Here is a 21,503-nt window from a genome sequence, read left to right as displayed (position 1 = left end):
TGATTACCTTTGAGATCAGTTAACTCCGAGTACGTTCACCTTGAGTTTAGTGTGTGCGAGTAGGGAAAGAAAGCCACCTTCAATGGAGCTTTGATAGCACAATTCACCATGGCAACACGTTAAATGAAAAGCAGAACTTCTATCTTAATCCAGTAAAACGAGGAATATTAATATTCCTAACCTTTGGAGACCCTTTGGCTACTAAACATAGAGGAAGTATACAAGTATATGTCACTGTACACTGGGATGCTAAACTTTAAATTTAGGAGGGTAGAAAAGAGTCATTTTAATGAGCTCTGGCCACTTTGTCATCAGTAAAGATGGTATTTGGAGTTTGGTGAATGCCGGTTTTTTCATCATTCACCAAACTTGCATTTTCATTTGTTCATACTGGAATCCTCTTCTTTTTTTTTTTTCTTCTTTTTTTTCCAACAGTGGATGGAACCAGTTTTTACACTGGAACCAAGCATAGGTTTAGTCGGGTGCCCTTAATGATGTTAAACATGTTTTTAGGTAACCAGAGAAATCTGTTTTTAGCTCTTTTGAAACTCTTGTCCACTCTGTTAAATGTAGTGTTAGGCAGGCTGATAGGTGTGAAACACTAATGATGCTGGAACAGAGAGGAAGGAAGCAATGTCCATCAACCAAAACTCTAATATTGTGATTGCTTCCATCATATAATTTCTAACTAGAGAATTTAAGGTCTTGTTTGTAGATCTTTGAAAACACATTTGGCACCTATCATCGTAGACATCGTTTCATGTGAATCTTCTTTAGACTGAGGAATGCTCATATATGGAAATGAGATCCCTTCTGTATGACGAGGACATCAACTGCGTACACTGACCTGTTGTTCATTTCTTGACGGTCCCTTGTGTGATATTCTTACTGCTAGTTAACTGTGCCAGGTGTTCTGTACAGTAGGGATGGTGCCATGCTGTCTACGGCCATGACTGATAAGAATCTGTTTACGCTAAAAGCTGCTTGTGGACTGGATTTTTTTATTTTTTGTGTTTCCTGCAATTTGACTGTTGACCCGATGTCTCCCTTTGACTTCATCACTGCAGACACCTCCTGCACCACTGTTTCCAGGCCCTTATGGACCACGGTGTGAAAGTGGCCTCAGTTCTGGCAAACTCCTTCAGCCGCCGCTGCTCCTACATCGCCGAGTCTGACGCCCACGTCAAAGAGAAGGCCATCCAGTTTGGCTTTGTGCTGGGTAAATGTCAGGGCTGGGCAGTGGAGGCTTCAGATAAGCACTGTGTGGGATAGAAGTGCAGAGCTGTCCTTATGTTAGGTGGTTGATAACGTACAATATAAACAGCATATAATGTGGGCCATATTAGGGCTGTGCGATATGACCAAAATCTCATATCCCGATATAAGACCTCTATCGTCCCGATAACGATATAAATCACAAAAATGTAACATTTTCTGTAAAGTCTGTGAATCTCGGGCAGGTGAAGTGTTTCCAGCTGCGCGTCATGTAGCTGGAGTCGAGTGTTTTAACCGATGCATGAAACGACACATTTTTAGACATAAGTTGTAACGGCGCCGTTTTCTTTGTGAGTATTTATTACACGGCGTGCTGCGGGGAAAAGCCTGTTCTAACGTTTGAGTCTAAGGTTTATTTTTTAGCACCGGACGGCTCTTTTTTACTTTTCATCTGTAAATAATCTGCATCTTTCACGTGATTCAGTTTATTTTGAAAAGTCTCAACAGGATCTTGAGCTTTATTGTGAAAGGTTTATGTGGAACATAAACAATCGAACACGCGATGGTGTTACCGTCGTTGTTGCTAACGACAACACATAAAAACAGGCGCTTGTCCGTCCGTAGTGTGGTGATATTAAATATAAGAGAAAGAGAGAACTTTAAGAAATTAATATAGCCACTACAGTGACCATCAGAACATGAACAAATATTACCGTAAACAGTTTATTTTGTGACACCACGAAACAAACGAGAGGGTAAAATGAAACGATAGACGTTTTTATATAGTCATCAGATACATATCGTTATATTGAACAGCCCTAGGCCATATGTATTATGATAATACGTTATTATAATAATTGTCATGTAGGGCTGAACGATTATGGAAAATAATCTAATTGCGATTTTTTTTTTTTTGCCCCAATATTGCGATTGCGATGCGATATGCGATTATTTTTTAAGGTCTTTGTCTTCTGTATTATTAAACAAAGACAAGCAATACATCATATAGTATGGCCAATACTATATTACATTAATTTTAAACTGTTCTTTCCTGGAAGACAGACCTCTGTTATGATGACATGAGGTGATGCATGAATTGATGACTGACATTTTTATTTAACTTCTTCAATCACAACAGTATATTTGAACATACACAATAGTTTATTTTTAGCTTACAAACATCTGAGCATAAAGTGCTGACAAGGAACCCTGGTGTAAACATTAAAATGAAAGTCAGTACAATGTGCAGATTGCAGAAATATACATAAACAAAATCAGTGGCTTTACCACACTCAGTTTTTCAACATCTGTGAACTATTAGACAGTCATTCAATTAAAAAATAATATTAAATAAATAAAACTAATAAATAAAAAATACACACATCTTACTGATCTCTGCAGTCAGTAACATTACACATAAAGTGCAAACATAATAGCAATTGTATAAACACACACACAAACACGCCTTTAAAATTTAAAGGCGTGAAATTGGACGGTCTAGCCTTCTGATTAGCGTCACCGCTGTCTCGGTGGAGTTTAATAAACTCGGCCGTCTGCTTCTTGCTGTCTAAAATATAACCAGACACTGGTGTAAATTCTCGACTGTCTCATACTTCTGTTTAATAAGTTTTCTGTTTGACGTTTAGTCAGCTGTGTGAAAACCAAGGAGGAACCCACCCGGGGGATTAATAAAGTTTTATTTTATCTAATCTAATAACTTTAATCTCAGCCAAACCGATTTACTCACGAACAAACAAAACACTGAAAAAAGCCCAACAATAACATTTTTAGGTTGTCTAAGTGACTTATATATTACGTTTAACCCGAGCAGCGAAACTCCGCGGTGATCTGAAAATGATGTGCCGGGAGTTGTGCCGTTCTCGGCCGCATCAGTAACCCTCGAGCTCCCGGCTAGCTGTCGAGCTGGTGGGTAGCAGACGCCTCTGAAAACGTCGAAGCACTTTTGCAAATATGGGATATCTTGATAAACCGAGCAGATATTTGATGTTTACACAACTACTTTCTCGCCTGAAAATATGTTAAAAGTTTATTTTGTGACCCAGAAAGATTAGTATGAGTAATTTTAAAACTTAGTAGCGGCCGCCATTGTTGGAAACTGGAGTTTGGCTGGGCCGCGCTATGAATTCTGGGATATGGTAGTAATTTGGACAGCCGCGCGTCGCTGTGACGTAATCGGTCTACAAATGCGGCCTCAGGAGGATGCAGCCCATGAATTTGGACATGTCCAGAGTATAATCGCAGCCTTTGCGGTTAGAAAATTGCACTTGATCATGTCGCGATATTATCGCAAATGCGATATATCGTTCAGCCCTATTGTCATGTCATTGAGAGAATTTAATATTTGAGCAGAGTTCTAGCTCCCATAGATCTCTGAAACATTAGTCAGTGAATTCCAGATACTCCCCATCTTAACTCATTATGTGTATAAAGCACACCTGTCTGCAGAATCAGTTTCTTTCCAGTTTCTCCACCAAAGAACAAAAGTCTTCCCACATGACATTAACCCAAAACATACCAACAAGGTAACAAAGGAGAGGATAAGAAGAAGCTTGGCATTCCTATATGAAATTTGTGGAGTGAGCCGAAGCCTCAAGTTGCTAAGCAACAGCCAGGTTTTAGAGTTTCTGTAAAGAGCAATGGGCCAAAATCCCTACAAGAAACATCTTACTGCTGTGCTTCCCAACAAGGGTTTCTCCACCAAAATACTAAATATTTATTTCACTTAGAAACTGATTTGCATGTCATTAACTTTTACATAATGCGTGTTTCTGGATTTTGGGTTGATATTCTCTGTGCCTTAAAACTTTAGAGCAGGGGTGTCAAACTCAAATACAGAGTGGGCCAAAATTCAAAATGGAACAAAGTTGCAGGCTAACATTAATATTTATTGAAAAAAAAATCTTCCTCCAGATGTAAGAATGAATCTTTTCTTATGGACTCAAATAGGTTTTGCTGGAAAACTGAATATGGAACAAGCAAAGTATTAGTATTATACAGCTAATATATATATTAGCTGTATAATACCAGTAGGCCAGCTCTAATAATAATTTGGTATGGCTTCGCAGGCCAAATGTAATTAGGCTGCGGGCCAAATTTGGCCCACGGGCCAGAGTTTGACACCTATGCTCTAGAGATTTCTTTCTAAGTGACCAAACTTCCAGTCAAAGTTTGGTTTTCTTAAGACCCTTGTGCTATGACCAGCAGACACCATAGTTGTTAGGCAGATGACTGTCATGTTTCTGTTTGTAGGTGGCTTCTTGTCTGATGCGGGCTGGTATGGAGATGCAGAGAAAGTGTTTCTGTCGTGCCTGCAGCTGTGCACGCTCCACAGTGAGGTCCTCCACTGCTACCGGGCTGTGGAATGCTGTGTCAGGTCAGTGTCAAAGAGCTGCTTTTATTCACCAGGGAACTCTGTGTCCTATAGTTACAATACCATAATTGTTAGATGTGCCAGATATGATGTTACACAACATGTGTTTTCTCCCAGAACACTTAGGCGTCTGACAGCACAGCTTGAAATGTTAGTTGTGAATAAAAGCCACTGAGTGATTCATATGAAGAGCTGTTAAACAGTCTGTCTTTACATTTTTTTGATTCTTATCAGATGAAAACGGATAAAACACAGAAACTGTATCTCATCACAGACGGTTAAGCTTTCCTTCTGAGTGGAAGTAGCAGCTATCTGTCATGGAGTAACAACACTGTAACTGTTATAAACTAAAACAGCAACATTGTTAGAAGTACCATGGGCCCATATTTAAGGCCTTGTATATAAATGAATCCTAGCAAATGGTATTAATGAATAAACTGAACACTGTAGAGCTAAGAAAAAGCTGCAAAAATGTTTGATCCAGATGTTTCTGTAGCATATTTGGTCCTGACGGGTGTGTTGACCGGGCACAAACATGTAAGCTGTGGTACAGTTTTATATGAGCTCTGCTGTCTCTGTAGTGTGTAACCGAGTGGGTGTGATGGGTTGTCCGTGATGGAGAGCAGTTTGTTCAGTGACCGCCTGTCCCTTGCTGCCCAATGACGATTCCAGATTAGTTTGTTGATCCTGCTACATGTCTACCAGCATCCCGAGAAACTAGAGACTGTTCATCCGCCTGTTGTACACAGCATCACTGTTGGGTTCTCCAGTTTAGTGTCCAGTCATTTAAGTGAACTATGGAAGTCAGCAACCATCTCTTTGTCCTGGGGACGTTCAGGAAGGGGAGATTTTTGTTGGACCATCCCACAAAACGTCTCACCAGTACCTGTACTCTGACTCCTGCCCACCCAACCACTGCAGTGTCGTTAGAGAGCATCTGCATGTGGCTCGATTCCCTGTTACACTGGAAATCTATAGTGTAGAAAATCAACAGGACTGTCCTGTGTGGTGCCCCAGTAGCACTAACACCACATTAAAGATGGGCTTCACCATCCATACAAACTGAGGAATCCAGGAGACGGTAGCAGTGGTGACAGCCAGCCTGAGCTTCTCTCATACATGCACACACACATGTTGCAAATTGCGGCAAACTGAATCCAGTTATTTTCAGGGAAACCAGTGCAGCAGTTTCCTTCCACAGCTTTTGTTGTTTTTAAATTGACAGTTATGCAGTAATACAGCAGATAAGACTGAGACTGAAGCGTCCCTGTCTTCTCTCTTCAGGCTGCTTCATGTCCGTAATGGAAACTGCAAGTACCACCTTGGGGAGGAGACCTTCAAGCTTGCTCAGTCTTACATGGACAAACTAGCCAAACATGGCCACCAGGCCAACAAGGCAGCGCTGTACGGCGAGCTCTGTGCCTTGCTCTTTGCCAAAAGCCACTATGACGAGGTGTGTAGGTTTGACCACTGAGGTGCTTTACAGTTTTGATACTGAGACAACTGAAAGTCCTTTCTGTCTGCAATGACCTTGTCTCTCAGGCGTACAGGTGGTGTATAGAGGCTATGAAGGAAATTACTCCAGGGCTGCCTGTCAAAGTAGTGGTTGATGTCCTTCGCCAGGCCTCCAAGGTAACACTCACACATGTATTTATCGCTCAGATCAGTCTTTGTCTGAATTTTTACACTAGTCTTCCAGACACATGTGTAAACTGTGGATTGTCTCTTCCCTGCAGGCCTGCGTGGTGAAAAGAGAGTTCAGAAAAGCAGAGCAGCTGATCAAACATGCAGTGTTTCTAGCAAGGTAACCCGCTGGGTGTAATGAAGACTCGACAGGGTACTTTCTAACATCGCAGTTTCTGACTGAAAATATTGTCTTACAGAGAACATTTTGGACACAAGCATCCCAAGTACTCCGACACGCTGCTAGATTATGGATTTTACTTATTAAATGTGGACAACATATGCCAATCGGTTGCTATTTACCAGGTACGTAGAGCGATGTGCTACAGGAGTATGCTCTTGTTTTCAGTGATGTTATTTAATTCAATCTTGTCTGATGTACAAATCCCAGACAGCGCTGGATATCCGACAATCGGTCTTTGGGGGGAAGAACATCCATGTTGCCACAGCCCATGAAGACCTAGCCTACTCCTCATATGTGCACCAGTACAGCTCTGGGAAATTTGACAATGCTCTGTGAGTGCATCTTCTAAACTCGGCTAATTACATTCCTCATGAGCTGCCTTGTAAATGTAGTCCAACACCCAAAGTCAGACTCTGGTATTTGGGTAATGTGTATGCAGCTGCACATATCAAATGTTTAACTGTACACACGGGCAGACGTAAAGATGACTGGAGATGCCTGTTGTTTGTGTAATTAATCATGTGATGCTCCTCGTGTATACAAAGGCTGTGATTCAGCATTGCCTAATGGTGAGACCTTTGATCCACTTTTGGACCGTATGAGCTGCAAAACAACTTTGTTCAATGGAAACACTTGATATTCTTGGAAGTGTTTGTCCCCAATATGTAGAGTTTCCAGCCAAGTCTGAGTTACACGACTGAGTGCTGTGTTTGTCCCTCAGATTCCATGCAGAACGTGCCATAGACATCATAACTCACATTCTGCCTGAGGACCATCTTCTGCTGGCCTCCTCTAAGAGAGTCAAAGGTAAGGCAGGCAAAGTGGAGAGTAGTATTATGCTCGTGTGTGTGACTGGCTGCTTGTAATAAAGTACCTTGAAAGAACAATTTAAAACTGGTTCTTTGCTAAGTTGTCTATTCGTAGGTCAAACTTTTGTGGTTTGACAGATTAAAAAAACATTCAGCAAGTGAGTGAAAAAGCAGCCGATGTCCAAACAAACAGTTTGAAAGAGCTTCAGGACGCCTGGAGAATTATTGATTAAGACCAGTTTACATGGAGTCTGAATCCTTTAAAACATAAGAAGTTAGGGATAGCTCAAGACTTTTGCACAGTGCTGTATCTGTTTGAAGCTGTGCATTATGTCTTATAGACTCTATCCGCGTTTGCTTGTTTTCCCCCAACAGCCCTGATTCTGGAAGAAATTGCCATCGACTGTCACAATAAAGAGACAGAAGAGCGCCTCCTGCAGGAGGCTCACGACCTGCACCTCTCCTCGCTGCAGCTGGCCAAGAAGGCTTTCGGAGAGTTCAACGTACAGACAGCCAAACACTATGGCAACCTCGGACGACTCTACCAGTCCATGAGGAAGTTTAAGGTGAGGAGGACATGTGTGGTTTGTAATATTTGACACAATAATTAAAATTAAGGGGCATAAACCATCCCAGCGTGTGCCAGTTGTGCTGCCTTGTGATAAAAATAATCTCAGTGTAAGAAAAGGTCAACGGCAGAGAACAGCTATTCCACATTCACCTCATCTTGATTAAGAGATGAGTGTTTGTGTGAGAGTGAGTCACATTGTGCTTTTACAAGCACAAACCACTGTTTGTGGGAGACTGAATGGTTTTTGCTATTTAAAGCCAGAAATGATGAGATGTGAAATATTGTCATTGCAGTTGGCTGGGATTACACAAATATCAGAGTGGTGCACATTTATAAAGAGTGTGCACCAGTCTTAGATGCTGTCTTTGGCCTATAAAAAGCCAGAGTGGAGGTTAAAAGTAATCCTGCAGAAGTTCTAGTCTGCAGCTGAAATGACTTTGGGCAAGTATCTAATATCCTGCTGTTAATGAGAGACTGACTTGGGACTACACGTTATTCCTTTTAGTCCACTGGAAATGGACTGGAAAACAATTTAAGTGTGAAAGGCCATAACTTGCTTTCAGAGTGTAATGTGACAACTTTACTTTGACCCAGTTACAACACTTACAGGCACTGAACCACTTTTTGTTTTCAGTGGAAACGTAGCTGGATGTTTGATTTATGGGAAAGGCCATGGAAACCAAATAAATATTGCCTTTGAGTTTTGTCTTTGTTTGTGATTCATATCTCTTTGTCTTGCACACGTATTTGTGTAACCAGGAGGCAGAGGAGATGCACATCAAAGCCATCCAGATTAAGGAGCAGCTACTGGGCCACGAAGACTATGAGGTGGCTCTGTCTGTGGGTCACCTGGCCTCCCTCTACAACTATGACATGAACCAGTACGAGGATGCAGAGAGGCTCTATCTGCGCTCCATCGCTATCGGTCAGTAAGAGCAGAACAAGTTCACGTCCATGTTTTTTAGTGTCACAGTAAATGAGGCCCAAGGCCTGGGTCCTGATGTTGCTTCGTCACAGAACATGTTGTACTGAGATGCATCATACTCAACCTACTTCTCAGTTAATTGCCAAGTTTTGCTGTTATTGTTATGTAATCATTTATGTAGAGCTGACATTAATCAGTCCAACACCTGACGTTACTTCGCTACAATGGAAGAGGGTAACATTATCAAAAACGGGGCTCGAGTCAGAGAGACTGAATGAAACATGGTCTGTGATGTTTCTGTCTTCACAGGTAAAAAGCTGTTTGGCGAGGGTTACAGTGGGCTGGAGTACGACTACCGAGGCCTGATCAAACTCTACAACTCAGTGGGAAACTACGAGAAGGTGTTTGAATACCACAACGTACTGTCCAACTGGAACCGGCTGAGGGACCGGCAGTTTGCAGTGGCGGATGCCCTGGAGGACGTCAACACTACACCCCAGCAGACCCAGGAGGTGGTACAAGCTTTCCTATTGGCCCAGAGCCTAGGCCCCACCCGCCCCTGTCTCGGCTGATTGGTTGACCGAATGAGAAGGAGAAGAGAGGAGGGAAAAGAGACAAGTGGGTGGGTTTTAGCCTGGTGTGGACATGATTTGAGCCCAAAATGTGATGCTTCAGTTTCACACGGATTAGTAACACAGCAAATTCAAACATCACTGGCAGCTTGGTTGACTTTGTATGCTGCCAGTACACACACACAGACATACACATGTTTTCATGGAATAAAAAAAATAAATAGAGAAGACACTTATCAAACCTCATCAACACACTCTCACCATCAAGATGCAGTCACTGCGTTTCTCCAACAGAAAGAGGACACATGCCCGAGACTGGGGACTCGAAAAGAAACGTCAGACGTCCTATAAGGATGACGCACGACCTCCTCGCCTCTCATCTCACTCGCCTTTTTCTTCCTGGACAGCAGTTTTGCTTTTGTACCGTACCAGTGTAGCTCAGATCTCCGGGAGCGAACCCGTGTTCTCAAGAGCTGCACGACAGCATCTGTGGAATACCTGCACATCCATCAGCATCACTTGGCAGATCACAGCTGGAAATAGTTGGATATTTTTGACACTTGTACAGTTAAAGAAAATACAGATTGTACTCTTGAGTTTTATTTGAAGGCTTTTTGTTGTTGTTTTTTTCTTTGCAATTAACTGAACGCGAACCCTCAAAGTTGCGTGGAGGAGAATGTGATAACACCAGGTGTGGTTTTTACACACAACAGGTTTTCACAGGTCTTTTTTTCCAGCTTAGTACTGACATAGCATCATTAAAATGCCAATAATTTATATGCAAACATATGTTTATGTAGCCCTTTGTTTAAGTTTTCTTACTGAATGAGAAATGGCTCAACACTATGATAACAAGGGACACGGATGGGAGGGCAAAGAGGAAGCTGCTACATGTGCAAAGGCTCCGCAGCCTCGCTTTGTTCATCTTGAGGCTGTATGTGTGAGTGAGTGAGTGGAACACAACTCTCGGTGCCCAAGTGCTCCACCGATGACTACCAGCCTTACACCAGCTTGCAGTTATCTGTCTGTAGACGGACCCATATTTTGAAGTGCTAAATAAACTATTATATCCTTAACGGCGCTACAGTGGGGACCAATATTGTGTGCTTGTGTGCGTGTTTGCATAGCAGCCTGATTATTGTGCATGTGGCCTCTCTGCTTCACACCCTCCTGTCAGAAAATCCCATTAAAGTTCCTGATATGTTTTTCTGTTACTGGCCCATCGTTCAGAGTCTCGCTGTCCAGAATCTCATCTGTTGCTTTATTTAAAAGCTCAGCTTCGGCTGGTTTTCAGTTTTACTCGACATCTTAGCTCTATAACAGGGGTGGGGGAACTCCAGGCCTCAAGGACTGGCGTCCTGCAGGTTTTACATGTGCTTGATCCAACACAGCTGGTTTAAATGGCTAAATTAAAAAGGTTTCCAGAGGTCTGACAATGAACTAATCATTGGATTCAGGTGTGTTGACCCAGGGTCATATCTAAAGCCTGCAGGACACCAGCTCTACAGCTGCCATGTTGGTATTTTAAAGCTAACTTAGGCTCTCTAGTGGACAAAGTATGCAACGGCCATTACATACTTTGTGCCGAAAGGGCTTTAAAGGAACATGTTCTTATTTTTAGGCTGTAATATTGTATCTTTTCATTATTCTCAGTTCTAAATAATCCTTATTGACCTTATCCTGAGCCTTGGGGCAGCCACTCAAGTCAGTGTCTATCTGAAAACAGCTCTTTTAGTGCCTCTGTCTCTCTTAAAGCCAGCTCTCTTCTGCCTGTCACACACAAATAGTTTGAACAGCAGGTGTGTAGCCAGAGCTGTGTGCGTGACTTAACCATGTTAATGGGTTTGGCTCACTGACATGAGAAAACAGAACATTTGAACACCTAGTTGGTCCATTTGAAACCTGTTTGGATTTTGTTCTGTATATTTGGAGTAAGCTACAGTGCTGCGACAAAGTATTTGCCTCCTGATTTCTTCATTTCATGCATGTTTGTCACACTGCAGTGATTAAGATCATCAGACAACATTTAAAATGAGATAACATACGTTTTTAATTGATTTGTGATTTTTGGTGAGGGACAAAAGAACCTACCTGGCCCTGTTTGAAAAAGGAAAAAAACAAAAACAGCTTTTCATAAAAAGAACATCACAGTAAGAGCATGTGGAGGGAGTGGGAGTGGAAGTGGGCTGCTTGGATGATTAAGGATCTGGATGGAAAAAGGAATTCTGCTCTCGACGTACAGCTCGAGCGTGCTCGGGTTACGCAGCAGAACAACACAATCCCAAATATACCAGCAAGTCCATGACCTTAACAGGTTGTTCATGGCCAACACCCCACCAGTGCTCCTCCGTACTCGACCAGTTTTTAGACTTTAGGCCAGGTAGGTTTGGATAACTTTTTACCCTTAATCCTAATTTTCAGCTTATTCTGGTTATGTCTGTGTAACATTAACAGTTGTATGATGACCTGAAAGTGAGACAAAAATGCAAAAAAACAATGTATATATCAAGAACGGGGCAAGCTCTTGTTCACAGCACTGTTTATGTACCTGTGATCCTGTAAAGCCTTCCACTGCAGATGCTTTCAGTCTAATATTTAGTCCACAGTTTGGGAATCACCAGCTTCTCTGGATGGGATTTTTTCGTTAGTGCAATTCTAACATTACACATGGACCCTTGTTTCACTAAAGCAGTCTGTCAATATAAGAGGTGAAGGAGAAATGAGCGCTTAAAGAGACGCTGCGTAACAGTGGCGTGAAGAAAGGCATGGACGCATGCTGTAGCAGATGAAGGATGAGATTTTGCACAGTCGAGGCTGAACACAGGCTGTGGAGATTCTGTGCAACGTTACTGAGAATGTGATGCCATGGATGAATAGTCCGCTGTTAATTTAGTATTTAGTTTGTTTTGAAAAGAACGAATGAAGAAAACGAGCTTTGCCTTGCTGTTGCTTCAGTGCTGTCAATGTCTCCCTCTGTAACAGTGATGTGAGGGGCTGTAGCTGAGGAGGAGGTCCAGCTCTCAGCTAAACACTCAGTGCTTTGGCTTAAATAGACCCCCCACCCCTCCACCTCTGAGTAGATTTCTTATCTACAGACTTTACTTGTAAACAGGTGCATACAAAGAGAAGGATCATGAATATTTCTTTGTCTTAAAAAGTGAATCATGGAGAAACTTTGCATGATTTGACGTGTGTGCTGTGAGGGCTACGTCTGCATCTTCTCCAGAGGATTACAAAACAGGTCTCGGCAGCAGTTTCTAATCCAGCTTCGGCTGAGGTGCAAGTTCCTTTTTCCTGCTTGGCCAAGATGATCTGCTGATGTCTGAAAGGGAATAGTGTAGTTCAAGTGGTGGTGTCGGGGGTGGGGGGCGCAGGACAAAGTTCAAATTGAAGCTGCGATGTCTCCAACAGCCCGCTTCTCTCTTCAGAGTTCAAAGGAGACGTGTGGGATGTGTTCACTGTTGTCCTGTTACTGCTTCACTGTTAGCTTCAAAAACATTAAAACATCGTTGACCATCACAGTTTCCCTCTTTGCTGTCCGTCAGCTGTACACATCTGGACTTCACCATCCCAGCAAACAACAGGACACTTTTACACTGATGAGATGAAATATTCAGTTTATTTGATTTCAGTCCTTCAAGTTTTCTTCCTTTAAATCTGGCTTTAAGTATAGGTGAGTTATAGTGCATAATACAGCGAGTGGAAAGGAACTTCAGACTTTACTTGGAAATTGCCATTTTTGGCAATTGCCACTACATTTCACTGTGAAACTTTTACTCCTTTTATAGACTAGCCTTACAGCTTCCATCACTGACATTTTACACACAAGACAGATTTTAAAGGGTTAGGATTGCTGCTATACAAATCATAATCTTTTTTTTTTTACATATATTTGATCGTGCTGGAATTAAAAGTACACCCTGCAGAGCACATAAAAGAGGCAAACGAGGTAAAGTGTGCATAGTAGCAGGCACAGGCGGACGATCTTCCTGCGAGCATGCAGAGGTGGGATGCCCAGGATTTGTAAAGTGTTCACTCTGCAAAGTGCTTCTATTGCCGGGCATAAATGAGGGTCGTTAGATCAGGTAGCGAGGCAGCAGAGAAAGCCACAAGGTGTCTTTGGATCAAGAAGGCAGATCTGTTGACGACTGCGGCTGTGAGTCTGATTAATCCAGGTGAGAGAGGGTGTCTGATGTTGAGAGGTTTAAAACCTGTGATGACCTCATGTTACATCACTGATGATGCATCCCAGCACACTAGTCTGTCATGCAGACCTCAACCAGGCACCGCTCATCACCCGAACACCACCATCACTACAGCGAAGCACGGTGGGGGCAGGATTACACTGTAGGGATGTTCCCTCTAATTTTTCATGTGTCTGAGCGAACACACAAACTCCCTGAGTGGTCTCTTGGACCACTGTGAGCAACAGCAGACGTGTGCACTGTGGTCACGCCAGCATCGAATCCACCCAGGTTACATGGTTTATTAAAGTAATCAAATTACAGCATTTATGTTAGACTACTTTTAATTAACTGCTTTAGCCCACTTACAATGATTTTTTTTTTTTTTAAGAAATCTTGTTCATGACCTGTGCAGCATGTTAAAACTATTGGAAGTAAAAATAACTTAAACTCCAATTTTGAAAACACAACTTTCTAAAAAAGAAATTTATGAAGCTCTGACTCATATCATGAGTATGAGTCTGTGGTCTGGGAGAGAGTCTGTAACTCTGTCTGCAAAATACAGTAAATAATGACCAATGCTGGGCAGTTAATTATATAGTTACTTCTTCAAAAAGGTAACTGAGTTATGCAAACAACAACATTTTTTGCAGCTGTTTACCTAAAAATGCAGCCAAGGCGTTTTTTTTAAATAAACATTTCAAGCTATTTACAGAACACAAATTATTTGTGCCACTCCAAAAAATAATTCCTGTCCACTATGAGATGAAGGAGAACAACAGCCTGATACCTGCAGGCCTGACAGCAGCAGACGTATCACTGCTGTAACACCTGTAACATTCAGCAGTCGCCTCATTGTTCTGACACACAACAAAACTATTGACTACACTACACACTAACTACACACTAACTACACACTAACTACACAAGATTTGCACTAAACGTCGCAAATCTCTCACATCTCAAAAACACGCCGTCACTCCTGTTTTTACCGTTTCTTCCCACAGTAAATATAAACAACGACAGTATTCAGTAAAAAACAAAGAAACATTGCAGATATTTTTATCATAACTCTGGTTTTACGTGGCCGATCAACACAATTTAAAAACTGGTATAAAGTCCACACTTTTCCCTCAGTTGTTCCGTGGATGAGCCGAGGTCTCCCCTCTCGCCGCCGCCTCTGAACACACAAATACAAATTGCATGTGAAGCAGGAGGTGCAGATTTTTTTGCTATTGTTTTCTAAATCCAGGCTTGATCACGTGGAGGTATTTGGAAAACTTTTTTTGGCCAGCGGACGACTGTTGTCTCGCAGAAAGTCAAATCAAATGTATGCGATACACAATCAATTCACAAGAACACATTTAAACAGAAGGTGCCTGATTTCAACTAAACTAAATCATATCGTCACGTTTGGTTTTTTTCTTCTTTCTTGTTTTTTTTTTTTTTTTTTAAATTAAGCATCTTCTAATGAGAGTGCAAAAACAGTAAAGAAAGAAAAAAAGAGACCTCTTTCCTCTCGATGGAAAAATGCACCATGTCGACCAATTTTTTTAAAAAAAAGTCAGCATCTGGGATTTGGTTGTTTAGGAAGAGGGGAAAGCAAGACAGCGAGAGAGAGACAGAGATCGATAGCCGGTTTTGAGATGTGGGAGATTTGTGACGTTTAGCGTGGAGTGTATAGTTAGTGTGTTGTGTAGTCATAGTTTTGCTTTGTGTGTCAGTGAGGCCACTAATGACTGTCACAAAGGCACATTGCAATGTAAACACTGTCACCAGGTGAAAACAGGAGCAGTGCTACACCTGTTGTCCTCTTGTGGTGGACATTTTTTTTACTGGCACAAGTAGTTTGTGGGGCATCTTATTGTGACACCTGATTGTTCTTTCATTTTAGTTATAGTAGTATTTTTAAATGGTTGTACCAAATTTTAAAAATGCCAGATGTATTGGTTGCATTTTCAGATAAATAGTTGTATATGTTTATAAAATGTGTGCACAACTTTTAAAAATGTACAATTTATATTTGCATTTCAAGTTATAAAAATAATTTACTCAACATGTCTGTGGTTTTGACAGTAAAAAAAACCTAACTACTAGGATTTTATGGGGTTTTTTTGTGTGATTTCAGATTTCGAGATTTCGAGAACAGTGGTTCTCGAAATGTGGTTCTCGAAATGTTTAGGCTTCCTTCACCCCCAGCACATCACATAACCATAGGGCAAGAATCCAAATTGAATATAGCCTGAATATAGCGCCACTATATACTTTTTTGCTGCATAAACCATCTTCTTTCAGCTTTGGTAAGGTGCTCACTGATGTCCAACTGAACCCCTCTCCCTCCAACTGGTATAATTTTATATCCATAGCTGATCATTTTTAATTAAAGAATGTATCACACCAGAATTGGACACGAGAAGTGTGGACAATGCTGCCTTGTCTGGCAAGTCTTGATTTCAGCAGGACATTTGAACGGCAGGATCAGAATTTAATGTGAACAACATAAATGCATGGATTAATCCTGCCTGTTGGTAGAGGAAAGTTTGGTGAAGCACGACAGAAGATTTTGTTCCTGATGAAGGAAAACAAGACAAAGAGTGCTGAATTAAAAGAACCGTCTGCCCAGCTTCAACGCGCGAATGCTACTATTAGGGAGATGCAAAGGGATCTCCAAAACATGGAGCAAAAGAATCAGGCTGTCACGGTTGTTAAAGAGTGGACTCAGGCGCGGAGCTCAGAAATAATGACAGTGCATTTATTTACAGTGCAGCAAGGTGACAACAGTTCAAATGTGCAACAATGGTGATAGTGCGTCCCTCCTTCCGTGTAAGCCCGTGCGTGGTAGTGAGTGCCCGTCTCTCCTCCAAGTGCTTCCTTAGTGTCCGTGAATCCTCCGTCAATCCCAGGCTTAGTGCAATACTCCAGCGCTGTCTGTCGCTCAGCCACACCATTAAGTAGCCCTGCTGAAGATGGTAGTTGATTGGCAGCAGCTGGTGGATTGACCGCGGGTGCGGCAGCTCCGGGCGAAAGCACTTCCGGGTCGGTACATTGTAAATAGCTGTACTTTGTGTGAAGTTGTTTTAATAAAACAAAAAAGAATAGTATATTTGTTTGTTTTTCTTTATTATAGATCTATTCACATGTACACAGCAATCACATAAAAATGAAATGCAAACTATTTACATCGCACCACACAGCTGTCATCAATCTTTAACCACAACATGAAACATTACAGGCTATTTAGAGCAGCACGTTGTTTCCAGAAGTATTTCCCAACAAGTTCAGGAAGGCACACTTTACGAAAGAAGTCTTGTGCTTGCTTTAAGCGCGGTTTCCAGAAATCCACAGCAGGGAAGACGCGAGTCACAGCAAGGTCTCTCTGTGTCCACACAACGAGGTCACAGTGGCTGGCGCCCGTAACAAAGACTCAGCGTCTCTGTTGTGTAAACACGCCAGTGATTGGGGTAATGTGGGTGAGTGTGTAGTGTAGTTGGTGTAATAGTTTTCGACTCCACACAGTCACTGCTTTGCTGTGCTTCTGCAGCGTATCCAGTAATGGTGACAAATCCTCCAGCGTTGCAATAGGAAGCTGCTCTTAAGCGCAGAAAGAATTGTTTCCAGGGATTTCTATTTGTATCCAGCTTGGCGTGCAGGATCCTTTGTGTAATCTATGCTTACATATGTATTTTACACACAGACAATGTGAAAAATACAACACATTGCTATGGATTGATGCTGAAAGTGCTAATTGCACTAAAAAATTTAGCTGAAAAAAAAAACACCAACTAAATAGATAAGCATGTCTGTTAACAAAAAAACCCAAACGCTTTACCCAACTGGGGTTTTTCAACTACCTCAGGGACAAAGCTTTACCACAATCTTCCAACTCAGACCCTGTGACAAGGTCTGTGAAAACCACGTTTTTATGCCTGAAATACTACAGTACTACAGTCCCACCAGATGAGCTCATGCAGCCTGTCACGAACCGGGACATACAACCATGACAAAACAGGAGATGCACACACAATTTATTGTGTTATTAATTTAGATGAACTGTGCTAATATAGTATACCAAAATGAAAACAATAACTCAAATTTCAGATATTTGAGGTAGTGCTGAAAATAATGGTGCCAAATAAGGCAAGAAAAACATATTTTAAAGGTGAAATATAGAGGTAAAATCAAAAATAGTCAAGAACGGCCAATTATACCCTGGACCACAGAGGGTTAAATTTGAAAACGGTTTAAAAACAAACAAACATCCCCATTCTAAAATGTCATGTGACAATCTGATTCATAAAGAGTGATGATGTCACAAGGACATGTGATGATGTCACAAGGACATGCCTTTGATCCTTTGAAGTTTTTCTATAAATAGGGGTCAGGAGCAGCAAGTTTTAGTCAGTTTGTTCGCAGCCTTCAAACGTTCGACCAGAGATACATTTGAAAGTATTTGTAAACCTCTTCAGAGTCACTGTGCACAGGATTAAAAATGGATCCACGAGAACACCAACAAGGAATAAACAATCTTGCTGCCTCTCCTTCGAGGTCTGGCCGGCCACTCACTGCAAGAGGTAAGCCTGATATGACACGATCCATTGGTGCCTCATCAGTCCAAAGGACATTACAGGAAAACTCCGACCTACATGCAAAAATTAAACAAATTGAAGAAGAGAAGCTTCAACTGGAGGAGAAGTGCAGACAATTGGAAGCACGAAATCAAGAGCTGGAAAAACAACAGCAACGCCAGCCTTGCACAAAAATTATTAGTGAGGCCTGGGAAGGAATGTTTGGTGAAGCACGAGAGAAGATTTTGGTCCTGATGAAGGAAAACAAGACAAAGAGTGCTGAATTAAAAGAAACGTCTGCCCAGCTTCAACGCGCGAATGCTACTATTGGGGAGATGCAAAGGGATCTCCAAAACATGGAGCAAAAGAATCAGGCGCTCCAAGGAACGCTTGATGAAGCTATGGAACAAACTGCACAAATCCTCGGACAGAAAAAGGAAGGGGTCACACAAATGCAGGACCAACTCAAAGGCATAAAGAAAAAATACGAAGTGCTGAAAGTCAGGCTGGATGAAACAGAGTGCAAAAATAAAGAGCTTCTTCAAGAGAAAGAGCAACAGGAAGAAGAAAAAAAACGTATTCTCCAGGACTTGGAGAGAAGAAATGAGCAGTTAGAAAAGATGCACGAGGAAAAACAACAGCAAAATACAGACAACCGCAATCTATTAAAAGAAATGGAGCAAAGATGCCAGAAACTTGAGAAGGAAGTTGAAGAAACAACCGATCAGCTGAGAACCCTCATCCTAGAGAAAAAAGTGGTCGTGGAAAAGCTCATGGAAAAGAAGAAAAAACGTTTCCGCTTCTTCTGGAGGAGGGACACTCCTGCTTTTTCTACTTTTTCTATTTTTTCTACTGCAGAGGTCACCTCGTCTCCCTCCACCTCTGTTCCATCTTAATTTTCACCTCTCCTCTCCCCTTCTCTCCTAACACTTCTTCCCTCTCTCCTTCATCTTTTTTCACCCCAACCAGTCCCGGCAGTTGACTGCCCCTCGTGAGCCTGGTTCTGCCGGAAGTTTCTGCCCGTTTAAAGGCAGTTTTTCTTCCCCACTGTCGCCTAGTGCTTGCTCAGAGGGGATTGTTGGGGTTTTCTCTTTTCTTTTTTTTCCCTTCTTATTACCATTTTCCTTTATTTACCGATTTGTTTTGTTTACTTTTCTTTTACGTTGTTTCTTTATTTACTTGTTTAACTTTTTTTCAACTTATGTAATAAACTAATAAACCAATTGAATTTATCCTCTGCGTATTTTACATCTAATCTTTAAAGAATATTTCCAAAACATTTTCAAACATCACGATCTGTCTTTTGTTTGCTTGTTAAAACCCCATAAATGGTGAAGTAAAAACCCTGTGATATGGTTTAAAACATCAAAATAGACTAAACAACTAGTCTAAAACTAAGAGACACAGGATAAAGTTGGTGTGAAGGTTTCAGTCTGTGAATGAATCTAAGCACCATCACCTTAACTTTAAATTCATCTCTGTTACCCTCTTTGTGACTGAACTCTGACCGTGAGCACCACAGCCACTGAGCACCAGTCACACGCACTTTAAATCCATCACAGTAAACCAGTTAGTTTACCTCAGTTTGTTTTGCAGCACATTTCACAACATGCAAAAGCATAATGTGCCATGTACAGACTCAAAATCTGATTTAAAAACATGAGGACTGACCTGTAAGCTTTACATTTACAGTTTATCACATACCACTGAGCAGTTCTTACCTGTAATTCTAAGCCCTCTTCTTCCTTTTCTGGTTTAAAACATCAAATTAGACTAAACAACTAGTCTAAAACCAAGAGACACTTAAATATTAAGTTAAACCTCTGGGGTCGCCGGACGCGTCGGCGCGTCAAAATCACATGACCAATTTAAGACGACACAGCTACAAGATGCACCGATTCAGAGGCTGTATCCCAATTCAGGGTCTGCAGCCTTAAAGGCCGCATTTTAAGGCCGATTACGTCACAGCGACGCGACGAAGGCCTAAAAATAAATGTTGGTTTCAGTTCTATGAAGCTTTGAGTATTTTGGATCAGTAGCACTGCTGTGTTTGTTGCATCATATTGCTGTAATTGTTTATATGCTTTATATATTCTGAGGTAAGTTGATCGATAGTGTTACATCATATTCTATAAGGATGTTATGTGTTTGTGTACTTTCTGCCCAGTTTGACCCATTTAGCAGAAGCCAGCCTGGTTCCACTTGCCTCTTACCCGTGATTTCAGTGGAAATTTCAAATTCAGGATCTGACACACACTGTTTCATGTCCTACACAGTTCTTGCAAGTTCATAGAAATTTGTGCCTGCCCGAAGGGTAAGTTTCATGTTGGACTCATGGTTCTTTGTTAGTCCAGTTTAGGACAATGTCTCTGACGTATGTATCATATCAAATATATGTCATATCAAAACAACCCCACACCTGCAGTTGTTTCAGTTTTTCACAGGTGTTTCCTGTCAGCCGGTCAACCTCACTCAGGTGGACATCCATATCAGCCAACCAAACGACAAGCTCCTCCCTCTGTGCTTCAAATCCCTCCCATTCTGAGACCAGGAGCTGAGAGAGAGAAAACAAGGGTCAATTATAAAGAAGAGCGAAAAGTGAAACCTCCTGAGAAGGTCTGACTCGCATACCTGCAGTCGACCTATGATTGGCGTTCACGTCATCCCAGCGGCGGCCGCACTCCCTCGCCACTGCCAGCAGCCAAGTCTGCAGGGTGCCCTGGAAGAGCAGAGTTAATGTTCGACTCCTCACATCTCCAGTGGTTGTACACGTTGTCATTAACGTGGCTTCACTCCACATCAGCCGCTTTGCTAAAACACCGGTGTCAGCACATAAGGACGCTGTCAGCCTGTCAGCTACGTTGATTAGCTGCGTATATACGAATGTGAATCGCATCATTGGCTGGACTGTGGGATAAGGTGGCCTCGTTCTGATCCCATACGGGAGCAGCCAGTCACTCACTGACTAACACTGCAAAATAGAATTGTTAAAGTATTAATTTTAATTTCAATTCAGGTCAGAATTTTTTTCCGTGCGCAACGCAAATTTTCTGTGCGCAGAGACCGTGCCAGCAGTGCGCAATTGCGCACGCGTGCAGCTTAGAGGGAACATTGCACTGTAGGGATGTTTTCGGCAGCAGGAACTGGGAAATGACTCAAGGATGAGGGAAAGAGCAATGCAGCACCATACGTAAACATCCTTGATGATAACTTGCTCAAGGGCACTATAACAGGACAGTGATGCTAAGCACACAGTTAAGATAACAAAGGAATAAATGGTATATGCCACATTTCTCTAGAAGGCTCTGCTGTTTTTCCTGCAGCAGCACGCAGCTGTCCGAGCGGACGTTTGAACAGTGGAGAAGTTCCCACGTGAAGAACGACGAACAAAGTGCCAGCCACTG

The 21,503-nt window shown here is 41.9% G+C and overlaps 1 protein-coding gene across 2 annotated transcripts in view; it reads left to right on the top strand.

Moving 5' to 3' along the window:
- The window catches only part of LOC146618223 (amyloid protein-binding protein 2-like), a 30,702-nt gene extending 19,933 nt beyond the window's left edge, over window positions 1–10,769 (top strand). Inside the window, exons 3-13 of one of the 2 annotated variants that reach the window (XM_085370079.1) lie at window positions 1,068–1,219; window positions 4,486–4,609; window positions 5,891–6,059; window positions 6,149–6,238; window positions 6,343–6,410; window positions 6,490–6,595; window positions 6,681–6,805; window positions 7,195–7,280; window positions 7,658–7,848; window positions 8,613–8,778; window positions 9,088–10,769. In XM_085370079.1, the coding sequence (XP_085226205.1) occupies window positions 1,068–1,219; window positions 4,486–4,609; window positions 5,891–6,059; window positions 6,149–6,238; window positions 6,343–6,410; window positions 6,490–6,595; window positions 6,681–6,805; window positions 7,195–7,280; window positions 7,658–7,848; window positions 8,613–8,778; window positions 9,088–9,350 (1,540 nt within the window). In that variant the 3' untranslated portion in view covers window positions 9,351–10,769. Of the gene's footprint in view, window positions 1–1,067; window positions 1,220–3,127; window positions 4,610–5,890; window positions 6,060–6,148; window positions 6,239–6,342; window positions 6,411–6,489; window positions 6,596–6,680; window positions 6,806–7,194; window positions 7,281–7,657; window positions 7,849–8,612; window positions 8,779–9,087 lie in introns of those variants that run through there. The other variant, XM_085370080.1, reaches the window with a different exon arrangement.
- The last annotated feature ends 10,734 nt before the right edge of the window (window positions 10,770–21,503 follow it).

This window comes from Diplotaxodon limnothrissa, linkage group LG14 (genome assembly GCF_057381915.1).
Source record: "Diplotaxodon limnothrissa isolate DT_005_m linkage group LG14, D_limnothrissa_male_GT1.1, whole genome shotgun sequence".
Classification (NCBI taxonomy): domain Eukaryota; kingdom Metazoa; phylum Chordata; class Actinopteri; order Cichliformes; family Cichlidae; genus Diplotaxodon; species Diplotaxodon limnothrissa.
This window is presented reverse-complemented; position numbering and strand designations above follow the sequence as displayed.